This window comes from Ammospiza caudacuta, chromosome 3 (assembly GCF_027887145.1).
Source record: "Ammospiza caudacuta isolate bAmmCau1 chromosome 3, bAmmCau1.pri, whole genome shotgun sequence".
Lineage (NCBI taxonomy): Eukaryota > Metazoa > Chordata > Aves > Passeriformes > Passerellidae > Ammospiza > Ammospiza caudacuta.
Window position 1 is genome coordinate 37,500,889 of NC_080595.1, and position 17,043 is coordinate 37,517,931.

General features: G+C 40.9%; 1 protein-coding gene across 2 annotated transcripts; it reads right to left on the reverse strand.

Annotated features, from left to right (window-relative positions):
* Nucleotides 1-1,977: 1,977 nt before the first annotated feature.
* On the reverse strand, nucleotides 1,978-14,209 carry QPCT (glutaminyl-peptide cyclotransferase). Of its 2 annotated transcripts, none has more exons than XM_058802352.1 (7): nucleotides 14,044-14,209; nucleotides 10,153-10,299; nucleotides 7,499-7,780; nucleotides 4,795-4,971; nucleotides 3,850-3,949; nucleotides 3,270-3,386; nucleotides 1,978-2,384 (listed from the first exon to the last, which is right to left on the reverse strand). In XM_058802352.1, exons 1-7 carry the CDS (start codon nucleotides 14,143-14,145, stop codon nucleotides 2,239-2,241), a joined length of 1,071 nt encoding a protein of 356 aa, XP_058658335.1. In that variant the 5' UTR covers nucleotides 14,146-14,209; the 3' UTR covers nucleotides 1,978-2,238. The 2 variants fall into 2 exon arrangements, with proteins under 2 accessions (XP_058658335.1, XP_058658334.1); XM_058802351.1 differs by having other exon boundaries at nucleotides 4,795-4,974.
* Between the last annotated feature and the right edge of the window lie 2,834 nt (nucleotides 14,210-17,043).

Below are 17,043 nucleotides of genomic sequence, written 5' to 3' on the forward strand. Positions count from 1 at the left end.
CATATTACAGCAACCTGTGTCTCATTGCCTTGGATTGAGTAAACATAACTCGAGATAAACATAACTTTTACTGCATGCTCAGGCAGTAAAAATTTAGTGACAAAATTGACATGATTTGGAGTACCACATGGTTAAATTATGGCTTCAGCTAAGTCTTCATAGAGATTTAAAAAACCCAGGCTTTTCCCAGTTATAACAACCCTCTGAACCAGTATTTCACAATGAAGCATGTTTTAAGTTAACTTTCAAATTCTCAAAGAGGATTTGAGAATTTGAAGCAGTCCACACTGCAAAATTTGCAGTCCACACTGCAAACATGTACTGCATTTTAAGAGGTCCTGCAAAATATGAAATACCACAAGAGTTTGCCAAAACAAATCAGCCACACAAATTCATGTTTAATATTTCTATATTTAGCCATTCTGTTACCTTTCTTCACCACTTGGGAGGGTATGAAGGTGCCTTATAGTGCTCAAAGTATTCAAACTTCAGAAGATTTAATGTCATTTTCTAGACTATTTTCTCATGGGCTGAAGTAGAAGAGAATATGATTATGAAGAGTTCAAGAAACTTTGATATATTTACACAGATGTACAGTAACACCTGAAAGACATCTGACTGATTTTTTAGAATTTTCATAGTGTTCTATTTCAGAAGTTGCAGGTAAGACAAATGTTTCTCACCAATGTTAAAGTGATAGGAAAACACAAAATGCTTTTGTTTCATCTTTGAGCTACCAAATCAGAATTAAATTTAAAATCAGATCAAATTTAATTTTCAGGCTATCCTGAAAATGATCCTATTGTAATAGAAAAATTTTACAAATTTCCACTGCTGTAAATACCTGTTTCTGTAACGACTTTATAATATAGATATAAATATAGTCTTAGGCTCCAAAATATTTGTCTTAGGCAAATGATAAAATACAGGTCAAATCTGACATGCCTAAAACTCCATTGCTTACCTCATTTTTAATTCTCTTTGCTCAGGGTAGAACTTCGCCGGGAAGAAGTTTGGAGCAGTAAAATACTGACTTTTTTTCCTCAGTTCATCTCCTATCAGCTTGATTTTTTTTCCCCTGTAAAATGCTCTCATCCTTTTCTCACCAGTGGAAACCACAATTCTGTCAGTAGCTTTTGAATATTGTTCTTCTGTCTTTCATTGATCTCGTTCCAGGCCTTCTTTTTGCAAGTGTTACAACAGATTTATCTGTTGAACAATTCCAGTAAGGAATGTAAAAGCACAGGGTTGTTAAATTTGTATCTTTTTGGTGCCTAAACTGCTGTCTTGCTTTTAATAACATTTTATTTTTGATAGCACTTAGCCTTTAAAATTGTATTTAGATAAACTATAGTTTCTAAAGTGATCACTTTCCTGATATGAGTATTTTTGTTGTGGTCTGTATTAAAAACAGCAGATGGGTGGTGGTTTGGAGGTTTTTTGGGTCAAATTATGAATGATTCTCATGTGACTGAATGGCGTGTACTGGGTCATTGCTCCCACACACCACCTGATCTTTTGTTTATATCTCCTGTGTCGCAGTCAAAGCACAGGGAAACCCCCACAAACCTTCCTGTTAGGATCACCCCCACCACTCTCCATCAACAAGTATCCAACAAATGATAGGGGCAAGGCTGAGTTTGGGTTATTGGTCTGTGTTCTGGGGGTCAGCTCTCTGCAGAGATAAACCCTTGCAGCCACCTTTGTAGGGGAAGGAGGAGAGGGACCAGAGAGGATTAAAAATCACACCTGTGTGTCAGGAGTTCTGGCAACTCATTTCAGCATGAGGTGGTTTTGTTCAGCCCAAAGTAGAAGTCTGCTATGATGTGATTTTTGCCTCTTTTGATAACATGGTGTAAATTTCTGTAGCTGAACACTGCAAAAGTTGGTCCCACCTTGTAAAAATGTATCATACAATTAAGTCATGAGGCATTCCCTCCTGGGATCACAATACCTGACAAAAAACAGTGATAACAATTTGGAAAGATTCTGGAGGTTTTTTATTTAGACACAAAACATGGAAAGATCAAATTCTTTCCAGGCTGAGCTAGGTCTTATTTAATGGTATCTTATTTGGCTACTGGATCAATGGGCCGTGAACAGCTCAATCAATAATCAGTCTAGCAAGAGCTATCGCATTTTTCTTCACCTTGATACTCTCCAATGCAATTAAATAGCAAGTGTGAAGGTGGGCAAACAGTAGTGTGAATGGAATACAATTTGTTGATGTTTTGTCTTTCAGAGGTTGAGATATTCCAGTACAAACACTTGCAGGATTTTGTTGAGATTGTCAATAGTGGCTTTGTCAAGGTTTTCTTCTGTGTCCTTCATGGTATGCCATACTGCAGGAAAAGGGGATGGAATCAGATGCAGGACTGGAACCCCTATAAAAAGGAAAGTGAAATTTGGAGAAGAAATGTTTTAGAAGTTCTGTTAAGCCAACTGATACTTCACCATTTAGCAACAGAGTCAGGTAACTACTCAATAAGCTTGCTTTATAGGGTGTGTCCCTGCAGCTTCCTTTTTCCTTCTCTTGTTTTGATGCTTGTGACTGCATCCCATCATTAAAGAGTGTATTGTGTAAAGCTGCCACCTTCCTTTCCTTTCAGTACTTTTCCCTCCTCCTACTTTTTTCTTTTTCTTTTTAAAATAATCTGTAGCTATTTATTGGCGGTTTTTTTTTTTTTTCCAAGATTCTTTAGGTTTTGTGTTTAGGAGCTAAAGTAGGACAGAGAAATCACTGCAGCTCCTCAAAATGAAAACTGATTACCATGTTTTTGTGATACTGTTAAGACTGAATATTTTTGAAGCATTTTTCTAGTTCTCTACATAAATGGTAAAATAGGGTTTCTTATTTTTACTCTGTAAAATAGAGACAGTGTTGCCCTCAGATAAAGGAACTGTATCACTGCATGTATGTGTATATATACATATATATATACATACACACACACACATTAAGCCACCTATATGTACTGCAGCTTTGTAGGTAGGTAAAAGAGGAATGAAATCAGTCTTCTGCTTCCCAATTGCTTTTGGGGAGGAGCATTTTTTTCTCAGCCTCTTTCCTGTTTCACTTCTTTTTCTCTCTGATTTTTCAGCTGCACACCTCTAAGGAATTAATTTTTTTCATTAGGTAATACATTAAAGCTCTAAAGCTGGATTCAGAAGCCTCAAGTTGGGACAAATAAGCTTGAAAAATGAGAGCATATGCACTTGCTCATTTACTAAATTAAGCATTTCTTACTGAATATAAGAATTTCTGGTACCTCTTAACAAAAATGGAACATGATCATCTTCAACCAAGCCTCGATGTAAATTACTGCGGAAATATTGACTTGGAACAGGGTGATTCTTCAGCAGATTCATGTTGTGTAGCTTTTGCTCTGTAATGCACAATGAAAGTGATTATTACAATTTTTGGACAATGAGGAACGTTGGCAGGTTTGAATTATTTTTCCTCACACATGGAAGCATTTTCCATGGCACAGTAGAGACTGTCTTTTGCATTTGTTTAATATTTGGAAGACTTCAGAACTGGTGCTGTTACCATAATTTTACAGAAGTGAGAACAAAAACACAGAAGTGAAGCAGTTGCCAAGTGTCACAGAATGACAATCAGCAACATAATGTTTTGTTGCTTTCAAATGTCTGAGAGTCTTCCTCAGTTGTTTTATTAACTAAGTATCAAAATCTTCATAAAGGTTTAATATTTCACATTTACATTATCAAAGATTCTTACTGTAAACCAGAAAATTAATCTAAAAATCTGATTCACAGGGCTTAATATATTCAGCAGCTACTCACTTGGTTTTGAAATTAATTCAAAACCCATATCCTTTGGCTTACCAATTGCTTGAAGCCTCTGAAACCATCGAAGAGTGTTTGGAAAATAATTGGGAAAGACCGGGTTTCGTGCACCAATTAAATCCAGTAGTACAAACAGGTCCTAGACAAGAAAGACTCTTTAGTGCAGAACTCTTTCCTATAACATCATCAGCAGTAATGAAACTCTTGGTGTCCTGTACAGCTCATGAGCAGGTCTTCGCTAGCCCTGGCCAAAGATCTGCCTTTCCAGCATGGTACTGAGGAGAATTCACTAGCAGAACCTGATTCCAATCTGATACATTCTGCTGTCTTCCCAAGGAGAGCAAGGTTAGGCTATTCCTCTGTTCCTCAAGCTGAAGCAGGCTGCATAGCCTAGCCTGCAATTTGTGTGTTATATCTCTTTAAAACAGCGGTAGGTGGGGAGAAAGAAGAGGAAATTGCTTTTTCCCCTGAGAACAACAAAGTCTGTCAAGGGAAAGACATTTTATGAGTCACAAGAAGCAGTGACACAAGTGCCTCAGCAGTAAACAGGGAAAGTAGAAGGCAACAGACAACCAGAATGTTAGTAGGAATCAGAGGGATACAGAGGTTGCTGTAGCTTAGTACTGAGCTAGGGGAGATTTGTTCATAGGCCAATGCTGTTTGTGCTCTTTCCTTATCACTTTGAATTATCTTTTCCTGAAGAAGGTGGGTATCCTAGTTTATATTCTAATAAACTGTGTATTTTGATATTTCTATGGCTCCTCCTCATACTTGCATGCAGCAGGTCTAATCCCATGAAAAGCTCTTCCCAATTCTCTAACATATTTCACAATGTTTCCAGAAGCCTGCTTCTTCCTTTAACTTCAGTGGGGTCGTGGTTTCTTGGGAATTTGGCCAGTTACCTATTAATTAAATATTTTTATAAATGCCATTTACTATTGTTCCTTAAGGAGGAAAGTCCTTAGGAAGGGAAGAGCCACTTACTATGCCCTGCAGCTGGTTTGTGGTTGTTGAACCAGGTGGGTGTGGGGTCGATGCCATTTTTTGAGCTAAGTGTTGAGATCCATAGAGGGAGTCGGAAGGGGACCACCGAACAAAGGCTTCTTCACCATCAAAAAAGATCAGCTGAAGGGAAAGGTCTGGTCTTGATGTTGAGCTGGCCTGCTGGAGGAAGTTAAAAGTAAAACTAAGTGATTCTGGCCAGAACAGTAAATAAAGGGCAAATACTGTAGCTATGTAAGTAACACAGATAAGGATGTATTTTCAAGGTTCCTTATGCAGACCTTCCTTTGGATGTTATTATGGTGTAATAGTGGTAGTCATCAGTCAAGGTAATTGCTATTTATCTAACACAGTGACACATTCTCCAGTCTCATACAATTTTGGTTCTGGATAAAAGTTTCATTTCTGACTTAGGAGGACATGACCTGAGTGTTGAGACCTGCAAAACCAGGTAGCAGCAACATTATCTCAAATAATGAGGGGACATGTCAGTAACAACAACTGATGGGAGTGCAAATATCGTCATTTGATTGCATCACAAGGATTAATGTAATTGCTACAGCTGTGCATCAGTGGAGGTGAATTATGTATTTGACAAGTTGATGGTTCTTTCAGCCCCTTCTTTTCATTCAGGGGAATTTGCAGTCACGGAGGTAATTCTGTGCTAAACCAGAGCAAAGAGAGTGGATATGTCAGATATGTCTTTTCCTTTCAATAACCAAAATATAACAGCACTCAAACCTGAGAATATATATGACAAATGTGTTTAATGTCATAAAAAAGACATTTGTATGAAATTTCTTCCTAGTGTAGAGGGAATCTACTATCTGAATCCTCATTTCAATTGTCAGAATTTCCTAATAATCCATAGCCCAGAAAATCCCCGTCTGGTTCCAATAAATGAACAGTTTGAGAACTGTAGTCTTGACAGTCGCTTGACAGTCTTTAAGCCCTCTATGAATTAACACTGCTTCAAGTAAAATTGCATGATGTGGTTAAAAAGGTGAGGTCACTGGCAGCAGTCATGTCCTGTATGGGCTACAACTCCCAAATAGCTGGAGCTGATGCCATCTGAACAGAAGCTTCTATAAAATGTCAGTCATGCAGGCAAGATGGTATTGATTGTGCTCACAGTGGTATATTGATTTCTCTAATGGCAATGGCTTGCTGCCCTTTGTCCTTTGCACATGACAGCGCTCTGTGGGCAGCAGTCATTTTGCATTACATTCTGCAGGAAACTGTATCAGTGCTATTTGAGTTTTAGAAAGTAGTACTTGTGTTATTATTACTATTGCTGCTTAACACATTTTAATAATGAAGAGAGTCTTTGCCCAATAATTTTAAACTAACTCTGGAGAAGTATGTTATAACTGGAGAAGCATCAAGACAAAAATCACAGCTTCAAGTCAAAGTATAAATAGATTTGGCTGAAAACATAGCAAAGTCTGTTGTGCTACCATAAGCAGAGCAAAAACATCATAACTAATGTATTAAGCAGATGGATCCCAAAGTATATTTTGTTAACAGACTGTACAAGTGATAGCCTGTGAAAAGTCATTAGTTGCCTTTTTGTCAAATGCTGTCATCTTAGATGATAAAAAATAATTTTCACTGTAAAATAGTGTATTCATAGTGAAAAATGTCTTTAAAGTCAGTGTGCAAGTTGTTTCATAAATACTCACTGGGCAAATTTATTATAAATGAAAGCCTATGTATTACAGGACTTTTCTTGGTTTGTTTTGTGATTAAAAATATTGGCATATTCTTAATCTTCTCATTCTTAAATATTCACATATCAGAAGGCACCAAATCAGTTTCTGGAACTCCTGTCGACAAGTAATTCTAAAACCTGAGCTGAGTGTACTCCTGACACTTTGTAGAGTGTCTCTCATATTTGATAAACCTTTTCCTGTAACACCTCTGCAAACTTATGAGAATTATTTTTCTGTAAATACTGAATACTGAACCAGTAGATGGCACTCGTGAATCCATAATCCTACAAATTTGCAATCCTACAAGCTTTAAGAGTTTGTAGGCTCAACAGATTTTTGTGCCTAGCAATTGCAGCCCTTTGAAACAGATTTTCATAGCACAGGTAACACAGACTGATGACATTATACTTCTTCCATAAAAAAAACTATTCAAAATTGTAAAAAAAAATTAAGAAGAAAATCTTTGTGGGATGAGGGGACCTGAGTGTGACTCATCTGCAGAACAATTAGTTCATCTCTGTCTCAAAGCAGAATGCAACCAAGAGATTTCTGCAGGATTCAGAATGCAGCAAAGATTTTCAATGGCCCTAGATGTTACTGGATAGGACAGGAACTTGTGAGTCAGGTTCTGTGCCTTTTAGATAGAAAGTAGCATTACACCTTTCCAAGTCTACGAAACATCTATTATTCATGTATCATTTGTTCTTTTTAAATGGTATATGTTTATATATAATTTGTTCTTTTTAAATGGTATATAACTTTTAGATATCCACCCTTTTTATAAGAAATTTTAATGTGACAATATAACTTAGAGTAGTAGATACTGATCTCTGTTTGTTCTTGGAGTCAATGGGAGATTTATTACAAGCACAGCAATCAGAGAACCCAGCATGCAGGCTATGGAAAAGAATGTGGAAATGCCCTGAGGCCTGTTGCTGTTGGCAAGGCAAATGAAAATGAAACAAAAGAACTACCTTGATTAACTGCAGCTCGTTATCCAGGGCCCGTGCCAGCTCCAACATCATGGCACAAGGCACAGCTGAATCAGTGGCTCCCACAAACACTCTGCCCTGCCACTGTTGTCCAAAGAATTTTGAGTCGTAGTGGCAAGCAAGCACGAGATGGCGTTGTGCAGAGGGCTCCAGAGTGCCAATAACATTTGAAAAGGTTTTATAGCCATATGGTGTGTATCTCTGAAATGTATCTTCTTCAATTTCCCAACCAGCCTTTAATGCTTGAAGACGGTCCTTGATATGCTGCAATTATAAAAAACAATCAGGTTAATATTTCTTGCTTCAGAAAGATGTTGCAGACAAATTGTTATTAGCTAATTAATAGTGGCTCCTAAGCTTATTTCTGTAAGTTCATGGTGTTTTAAAGAATAAACTTTATAGCAAAAAATGTAATATCACTGTATAACTTTGCTACCTGAGCCTCTGACTGCCTCATTTGCTTTTTATGTCTTCCCTTTGACCTTTCTTTTTGTGAGTGTGAAGATGTTTTGAATTATTGCTGGTTATTATGACACATTAAGATCTTGATATCTAAAGTTTTCAGGCCAGTGTCTTTTACAGGTGTAACTAGAGCAGATTTAATGTTAATATTTTCAGAGCTTGACTCAGATGTGCCTTTAAATTGAAAGTCAGAGTTGGCTGCGGAGACCTTGTTGTGGCTGTTTAGACAATTACCACACAAAGATGCCACAGAAGTATAAGGGGAAAAAAAAAAAAAGCTCTTTGTGTTGGTTGGTTGGTGTGAGGTGGCTGGACTTCTAAGCTTCTGTGAAAAATCTGCCTTTCAAGTGACATAAATTGTTTACAAGGCCATAACAGATAGGTAGATTATTTTAATTAAAGAAAGAATGACACATTTCAGAAGAGCGTTTCAAAAATGAAATTCTATAAGTGTAGCTCATATAAAGATAAGAATTGAGACAATCCATAAGGCAAATCATTAATTTTAGCTATCTTTCTGCCTGAAGAGAATACCTCTAACAACCCCAGCTATACTTCAACCAGAGTTCTGGCTAACTCATATTAGAGGGACATCTCTGCTTCTCTGTTGAGCAACTTATTTTTGTGGGTCCCTAGAGAGCTTCTTTGAGGCAGATTCCTCTCTCTTTAAGTAAACATTAGGAAAAGCCTCTGAGGGGGAAATAGACTTTGAAGACTTGTTCTGCTCTTAGGGAAGTCAGTGGGAATGATAAAAAACAACAATATTGCCATAGATATTAGTGCTAGAACAAACTTCCATTTTGTTTGTGGTCACCCACTAAAAGCTTTTACAACATGTATGGTCTATCAGCTATCAGTAGGCAGAGTGAAGGATGTCTGTTAAGGACTGAGGGCACTATATAAGCCTGGATGGAGCTCCCAGTAGCCTTTTTCCCTATTCTGATGATTTTGTGTCAACAAAGAAGTATAATCCATTTCAAACTCCATTGCTGTGTTTTGACAATAGAGGACTCTTAATTTTTTTTTTTAATTTAATACATGCTGTTACCTTGTAACAGGATGATCCATTCTATTTTGAACATAATCTGTGGTTTTCTAGCCTAGGCTCAGCTGTTTTTTTGCTTTTCTTCCTTTTCCCCCTTTCACTTGGCTGCCTTCCAGAGTACTGCTAAAGAAACCACAAAGCTAAATCTACAGAGATGTGCACATACACACACACACACACACAATGCATAAAAAGGCTGCATTTTTCCAATCTACCAATTCCTGAGTAGCAAATAAATGTATTGTAGCTGGGGCTGTCTTAGAGCTGTTGAGTCAGTGCCCAAAGGGCAGATGCAAGCTAGTGGGATGCTGTGAATGTCTTTAGTAAACTCAGCTGTACCATTGTCTGCCTCCTGCTTGGCTGATGGGGTCCGGAGCCAACATGGACACTGTCCTGAATTTGCGCACGCTGTGAGTGCAGAGCAGAGGGGCTGGCAGAGCAGCAACGCCATTGTGTGACAGCTTCTTGTGGCTCAAAGACAACGTGCTGGAGTCTTTCCTGCCTTGGGGCCAGCTGCAGCCTGGTTTGTTAGCCCAGCATCAGGACGCTGCTGTGCTTGGGCCAGTGGAGCTGCTGTGGTTCGTGGATCAGGGCTGCACTTTGTTGTGCTGACCATTTCATCTGCCTGCCCCTTTGGGCCCCTCTGACCCCCTTTTGTGTTGATACACCCATCTGAGGCAACACTCCAGAGCACTGTAACAGCACAGGACAGGGCCTCTCCAGAAAAAGTGTCATTTATTTCATCCCATGCATGGTCTCGGGTTTGAACCAGTGACCAAAAACCTGCTCATGTGAGGGAAAGGACAACCACTGTGTTGTACTTTGGGTACCAAACCTGGGGCAAACTTGTTAATTTAAAACATTATTAAAAAAAAAAAAATAACTTATTTTCCATCATGCTATGCAGCCCTGGGAAATAATGTCAGCTGATGTGCAAGCTGTGTCATGTTGGCACTATGCGGTCTAGACTTGAACAATGATAGAGTTCATCCTACTGAATTAAAGGAATTTCTGTGGCACTGTCTCTTTGGTAGGGGTCACCAAAGATGTTACCAGAATATAAATAATAATAATAATAATAATAATATATAGTAAAGATGTTAGAGCTTGTCAGGAAGTGTTGTCTTACCTGTCGCACAATGTAACTTCCTTGTGATCCCGGGTATCTTTCTATCAGGATAGGGCGCAAATCATTCTCCCACATTTCAGAAATATCTGTGTTGGCCACAACTTTTTGAATAGCATCAGAACTTAAAATTCTTGGTTGGTGAGAATACTGCAGAAGGTAGAGAGAAGAAGAGTGCTATAACTATTACTAGGCCTTTTTAACCAGTTTTCTTCATAATTACAATAAAAATGATATATTGTGCTACTTTAATTTATTCCAAACAAAACATAATTATTAAACCCTTTTCACTCAGAAATTACTAGCTTCTCTTTCATTTCCATACAAAATTTGCTAGTATTTAAAGTATGGGAGAAAGTTTTACCTACCAGCTAGCTGTAAAACCTGAACCTATGAATGGGTTCTCTGTTTCCTAATATCTAAATTATATATGTCATGTCCAACCACGCCACCTTCAACCGAGGTTTCTATTGAGACAAACACCAGAAGCTTTGTTTCCAGTAGTAGAATTTAGCTTTATGCTGTGTGCTGTGAAGAAATGCCTAAGGTAAGTCACGCCCAGGGGGAGCTAGCTGTGTCATTGTGGTCTCTGCCCACAGCGGCAGAATGAGTGTGACTGCACAGAATGCTGCGGCTCCTCTGGGGCTAGCTGGGGCATTTGTCAGCTTGGTGACACATGGGTTAACCTCAGATCCGACAGTTTGTCTCCTGTGGCAGCCCCTAGTATGTGACCCACCTCCCAAGTGACTTCCTTTCTGTCACCCAAGCACAGGCCTTTGGGGCTGTATCAGGTGACCCAAAATGCTTGAGACATCCTTATGCAGCTGGCAAAGGCACATCTTAGATGTGCAAGAGCTCCATAGAGCTCTGCAGTGGTAGCCGAATGCCAGGTGGGATTCCCAAGGACATCTCAAATGCCCCTTTAGACACCAGGTTTGAACCTATCCAATCTCTAGCAGTTGTCTCCTCAGAAACTTCCTGTGCCACTACTGTTTTTACAGATTCCTGTTTCAGGCACTATCATTCCATTCCTCATTTATATCACAGGGTCTTCCCTCTACTCCTGTCTTTCTAATGAAAAATACTGCTTTGTTTATTTCTTCTTTGATCAGAACTGCCTTACATGACTGATCAGACTTGCTGTCCTTCCATGTACCTTGTCTGTGTCATCCTTTCTAAGATGAGCAAAAGGAGTGAAAATGGAACATGGGCAAATCATAGTTTATACTGTAGGACAATGTTATTTTTTATTTTATTCTTTTTCTTTCTTCAAACTGTTCAACAGCTGACTTGCTTTTGGGATGCTCCTGCATCAAAATGACATTTTCATACATATCTGTAGTCTAACCCTATCATTGTATGTGTTAGCAAGGAATAATTCACTCCTTTTCTACTTGTGTGTGTCATTTCACATGTGTCTGACACAACACCTAAAACCCATTACCTGGCCAGAATGTGAACTGACCTCGAAAGTCAGGTATCTTATTACCAATTATCTTATTACCCTAGGTGATGAATATTGTTTAAAAACAGGGGTTGCCTCACTATTTGACTTTTTTCTACTTTGTTTGTGTTTGTACAAGCAAGTATGAGCACAAGTATTTTTTAGACTTCACTGCAAACATTTAATTCTACCCTTCTCTTGTTTCCTAGGTGTTTATCTCTGTGTGAACCTTTCCTCTATTTCCACTTAGGTTTAGCAGTGAAATTAAGCAGAGGGCTGACACAAAGACGCTGAATCTAGTTGTGCCAATTTTAATACAGTGTTTAAGGCTGAATTTTAAGACTGTAAGGACACCAAAATTTAAGATGGGCAGTTAGCATTTTTATGGCTAGCAAATTTATACATAGATTAAAGAAAAAAGAAAAATTATATCATTTCATCTGATATGAAGATGAACTTTTGAAAGTTTGGAAATTATACCATGGAAGTTGTAAAGCAGTCTTTTGAAATACTAGAAGTATAATAAGGTGCAACTTAAACCAGTGTAGAAGAGGCACAGAGAAGAGAAAATGACAGGGAGCTGTTCAGTTTAGGAGGAGCGGGCTGTAAGGGGAGAGTGAAAAACAAAAGCTTTGTACTTTGGAAGAGTGTAGGAGGACAATTTACTTGAGGAAGTTCAGAAAATCTGCAGTTGAACAAGAGAAGAGCATGCCTGGTAATTGGGGTCATCAAATCACTCGGTAAAGAAACATTATTAAAGTACAAATACATGAAAATACTTCAGAGGAGAGGAATCAATTTCCATTTCTAATGATGGAGATATCTTCAAATTTGGGAAGTGAGAGGAGTTACAAAAGTGGTTATGAAATAAAAGAGAAGCAAAATAAGATTTGTAAGTGACTCATTCTTTACAGTGTTGGTCAATCCCTACTTAGCCACAACAGGGAGGCAGAACAGTATCTTCATGACAGGGTTGTCACTAATCCTGCTCTACTAAGCTGTACAAAACTGCAAAACTTCGAGTTCTACAAGTAGCCCAGGCTTACCTGTAGGACTTTGAATTTCTGGCTCACATGTCCCTCCAGGGACAAAGAACAAAAGTTGTTGAAGGACAAGAATTTGATGAGAAAGAGGAGGTTGTTCTTGCTCAGTGTGTGCACAGGTGGAGGAGCTGAGGTGATATGGTTCTGTGGCACTACTGACAGCACTGCTGGGGAGACTGGCTGGTCAGAATGCAGCCAGCTAAAGAATGAGGGGATGGGGCTCAAGGGTGCTGCAAAAAGGAGCACTGGGGCTGTGTGATTGTTCATTGACCAGCATGACTAAAGATTCACCCCTGCATGTATATACTATATATGTACATATACATGTATTGTGCATAATTACAGATATACAATCTATACATGAGCTATATATATACACTATATGAGCTATACACATATATATGTATGTAGTGTAAGGTACAATTAATAGAACAGAATGAAACAGTATCTCATTAACAAAGCAACAAGCCAAGATTTCCTTGAATGGGGAGGGGGGGATGAGTTAAAACAAGGAGAAAGGGAGTTACTAAGGGGAAGCATGGAAGGGTGTGAGGGAAGCCTCATTTTATCAGCTTGTCTATTCCGACTTGAGGAATTCAGTCGCTTCTTGCTGAACTTTGACTTCTTCTACAAACACTTGGGGAATGGCCCTAAAAGTATATTTTCTGTTTGGAAATTCCTGAAGGGTTTAGTTGAATGTGGTTTGCAGTTTTAAGCTTTCCTACGTTTCACGTGGTTTAGTTTCATAATGAAACACTAAGACCTGCTACATTGAGAAATCTATGGTTTAAAGCTCACCACTGTTTAATTAAACCGTATCTCAAGATTCCTTTTTTCACTAGTTCACACAGCAGTCTAAATTAGACACAATATGGTACAAGTCTACAGCATATTAGAGCATTGTATCTTTTCAAAACAATTTTGTACCGGCTATCAGCACATGCCTACTTGCTTTTCCTAGATACATGTGCATTGCTGCTGAAAGCTATCTGTCTTCTCAAACTAAGTCACTGTCCTCTGAATCAACATGGTCACAATGAAAGTTGGAGTATAGTAGAATGTTATAAGGAATACAATTTCAGATTTTGGGTTTCCCCTTAAATTCAGTAACATTTCAGACCGTGACAAAGCTTATCGCTCTTGATGCCCGGTCCCGGGCGGTGGGAGATGACAAAGCCAAACGTGTGAGGAAGATCTGCTCGTAAGGCTTAGGAGGGAAGCCATGGCACCTACCCTCACCTGCGGGACGGCGCCAAGGGCGAGCCCAGCCCAGATTCACGTTGGAGGCCGGGGCAGGAGGGATGGGGCCGTCCCCGCGCCCAGCCGCTCACCCCTGCCCGCCGGGAAGGCGCTGCCCCCGCACCGAGGGAGAGGCGAGAAGCGCCGGGAAAGGCGAACGCGACCCACCTTCTCCTGGGTCCACTGCGCTCCGGCGTCCCTGCCGAGCGCCGGGGGCAGGCAGGCGGCCAGGCACAGCGCCCCGAGCAGCCGGGCGGCGACCCCCGCCATCCCTTCCCTCCGCCTCGCCGAGTGCCGGGGGAGTGAAGGAGAGAGCGGCGGCTGTGCCGACGGAGGCGGCGCTGAGGGAAGGAGGCACGGAGGGAGGGAGGGAAGGAAGGAGGCACGGAGGGAGGGAGGGAGGCACGGAGGGAAGGAGGGAGGGAGGGAAGGAGGCACGGAGGGAGGGAGGGAAGGAGGCACGGAGGGAAGGAGGGAGGGAAGGAGGCACGGAGGGAGGGAAGGAGGCACGGAGGGAGGGAGGGAAGGAGGCACGGAGGGAAGGAGGGAGGGAAGGAGGCACGGAGGGAGGGAAGGAGGCACGGAGAGAGGGAGGGAAGGAGGCACGGCGGGAGGAGGCAGCGGCAGGAGCGGCGCTGGCCGCAGGAGCCGCAGCCGTGCCAGCCTCTCGGGCAGCCCGCGTTCCCCCGAGCCCGGCCCGTCAGCAGCGCCAGGGGCTGCCTGCGACCCGGCCCCCTCCGCTCCCCCCTGCCCCGGCCGCCGGGCAGCCAGCGCGGGCAGGCACTCGTGATTCCCGCCGTGGGAAAAGCCTGAGCCTGCGGCTTTTCCCTGAAAGCTGGTTCTATGTTCCGAGGGGCAGCTCGTGATCCCTCGGCCTCCAGGCACCGGTGGGAGCTGCGGGCGCTGCCATGAGGGAGGGCCGCGCTGATGGAAGCTCGGAGCCGGTATTCCTTATGAAGGGTGGGACAGCAGAGACCACGGAAATGCGAAGGGGTTTAATTCATTAATTTACAAGTTCTTCTTATGATCTTTTTAAGGCCTAAAACCACAATACCTGCTAAAATGAAAACCCACTCTTCAGGCTTTAATTTATGTAAATTTTTTTTCAGGTTTTAATTTATGTACTTTTATTATCAACCAAGAACAAAGCAAAATCTGTGGTGAGGTGGTATTTTGCAGTACACCCATTTAACTTAATTAACCAAAGATACAAGTGTCTGAGTTTTTGTCCTCTTCTTTAGGTGATTTGACATCACCGTTCTTGCTCTAGAATGTTGTAGAAAACATCTGTCTATTCTGCATCACAGATATTATATTTAAAGTCTCCGACTTTTATATATTTCTTAAAGTTCAGGCTCAATCTCAAAACAAAAGAAGAAAAAGAAGAGGTGAAGGAGGGAAGCAGCAGGGGTAATAATTTTGCTGCTTGTCAGCCTTGTACTGGAAAGCCTCATCCTAGTAACTACAGCTTTGCGAGTAACAGTGATGTTGGAGAAATGGAGTGATTTGTGATTTGCAGATTGTTGACCCAGATTTCACAGGGTTCCTAGAAAAGCTGGTGGGTCTGCCACCCAGCGTACAGATGACATCTCTGGTGGTGATAGCTTTACTACAGATCCTTCTAGCTGATACTCAGAATGTGGCTCTGTCCCTTTTTTTCATATATGGGAAAACAAAGAGTTAATGTAAATTGGTGCCTTTTTTTTTTTTTTCCATCGTGAAAGTCCACACAGTGCTTTGTTAGGAAATTGTTCCAAATTCACAGCTGAATCACTGGTTAACAGAAAGAAATGGGCAATTTTTTGATTACCAAGAAAAATCAGCATGGTTGACAGATTTTTAGACAAAAGCCCCAGCATGTCAGAGATCAAGTCACGGGCAATTAGTCTAAATCCCACTACCAAGATGATGGCGATCCCAGCAGAACTACACTACAGAACAAAAATCTGTTGCCCCTCCATGAGATTTCCTGTGGTTGGCTATACAATCCAGATGCTGGACAGAATTCCTGGGTGATGTGCCAGGGTTCTCATACAATTTAGCAGAAAAGAAAATAAATACTATAGCTACAGGAGAAATCTGACAAGAATATGAGTCAGGACTAGCTAACACTGCTTTTCCCTAAGGGATTGTGGTTGCTCTGAGGGTTACAATTATTTGATAGATTACAAATTTGGCTAGTGTAAAGTCAGATTAAGGCAGTGTTAATATCACCTACATGGGAAACACACATAAAAATGTAAGTGCTGGACCAGATGTGATCTAGAGAGATCAAACAGGATTTTTTTAAGGGCATTACTTTCAAAATCTGGAGTGGGGAAGTCCCTTCTCATAACCACCCCATAAAGTTCTGTGTCTACAAAGAAGACTGAGGGAAGAACAACAGCAAAAAAGTACATGCAACAGAAATCAGCTGAAAACTTCACAGCTGAAAACAGAATTACATAACTATTTAAATATGCAAACTTTAAAATAAAAATCAGAAGTGAGGGGCATTTTGTTTTTCCAGGGATTTATGAAGGAAAAAAATGTGTTGTTTAATCCCGCTCCATACCACCTAATAGGAAATGTGTCAACAAATTTCTCAGTGGCCAGCTGTTCTATTACATACATTTTAAATAGTTGTGTTATTACTATGAAAAATCAAATAGATGTAATCAGATACCATGTAGAGGGGGGGAAAGGGTACTTTAATTGAAGATAGCACAGAGAATGTGTGACAGTATGATCTGTACATCGTCCCTTCCTGTGCCCAGCAAGCGACAGCTGGTGTGACAGTGCCATCTACTGAAGTCCCGATGGACAGTGGATGCAGGCACCTCTGGCGAAGCCTTTTCCTTCTGCTCACCCTCCAGCACACCAGCATTTCAGCCAAACTGCCCTGGGAAGGCAGCTGAGGCCGCGGGCTCCGTCACTGCCGTGCCTACCAGCCCTGGAGAGATGCACTGCCCGGCGCTGCTGCGGGTTCAATGCGGTTTAACGCAGTTTAATGCGGTTTAATGCGGGGTTAATGCGGTTTAATGCACGCAGTTCTCTCCCGAGGGGGAACTCCCGCACCTTCCACCGTCACAAATACAGTTTGAATGCCTGCCTCCCCCGTGGCAGGGAGAGCAGAGGAAGTCTGGTTTGCTGCGGTTTGAATCCACATAATAAAAGGTCATTTCCAAT

Coding starts and splice junctions, on each gene's coding strand:
- QPCT (XM_058802351.1), bottom strand. CDS start 14,145: ATGGCGGGGGTCGCCGCCCGGCTGCTCGGGGCGCTGTGCCTGGCCGCC. Junction 10,300..14,043: donor CGCAGTGGACCCAGGAGAAG/GTGGGTCGCGTT, acceptor TACCTTCTGCAG/TATTCTCACCAACCAAGAAT. Junction 3,950..4,794: donor CAAACCAGCTGCAGGGCATA/GTAAGTGGCTCT, acceptor TTTCTTGTCTAG/GACCTGTTTGTACTACTGGA.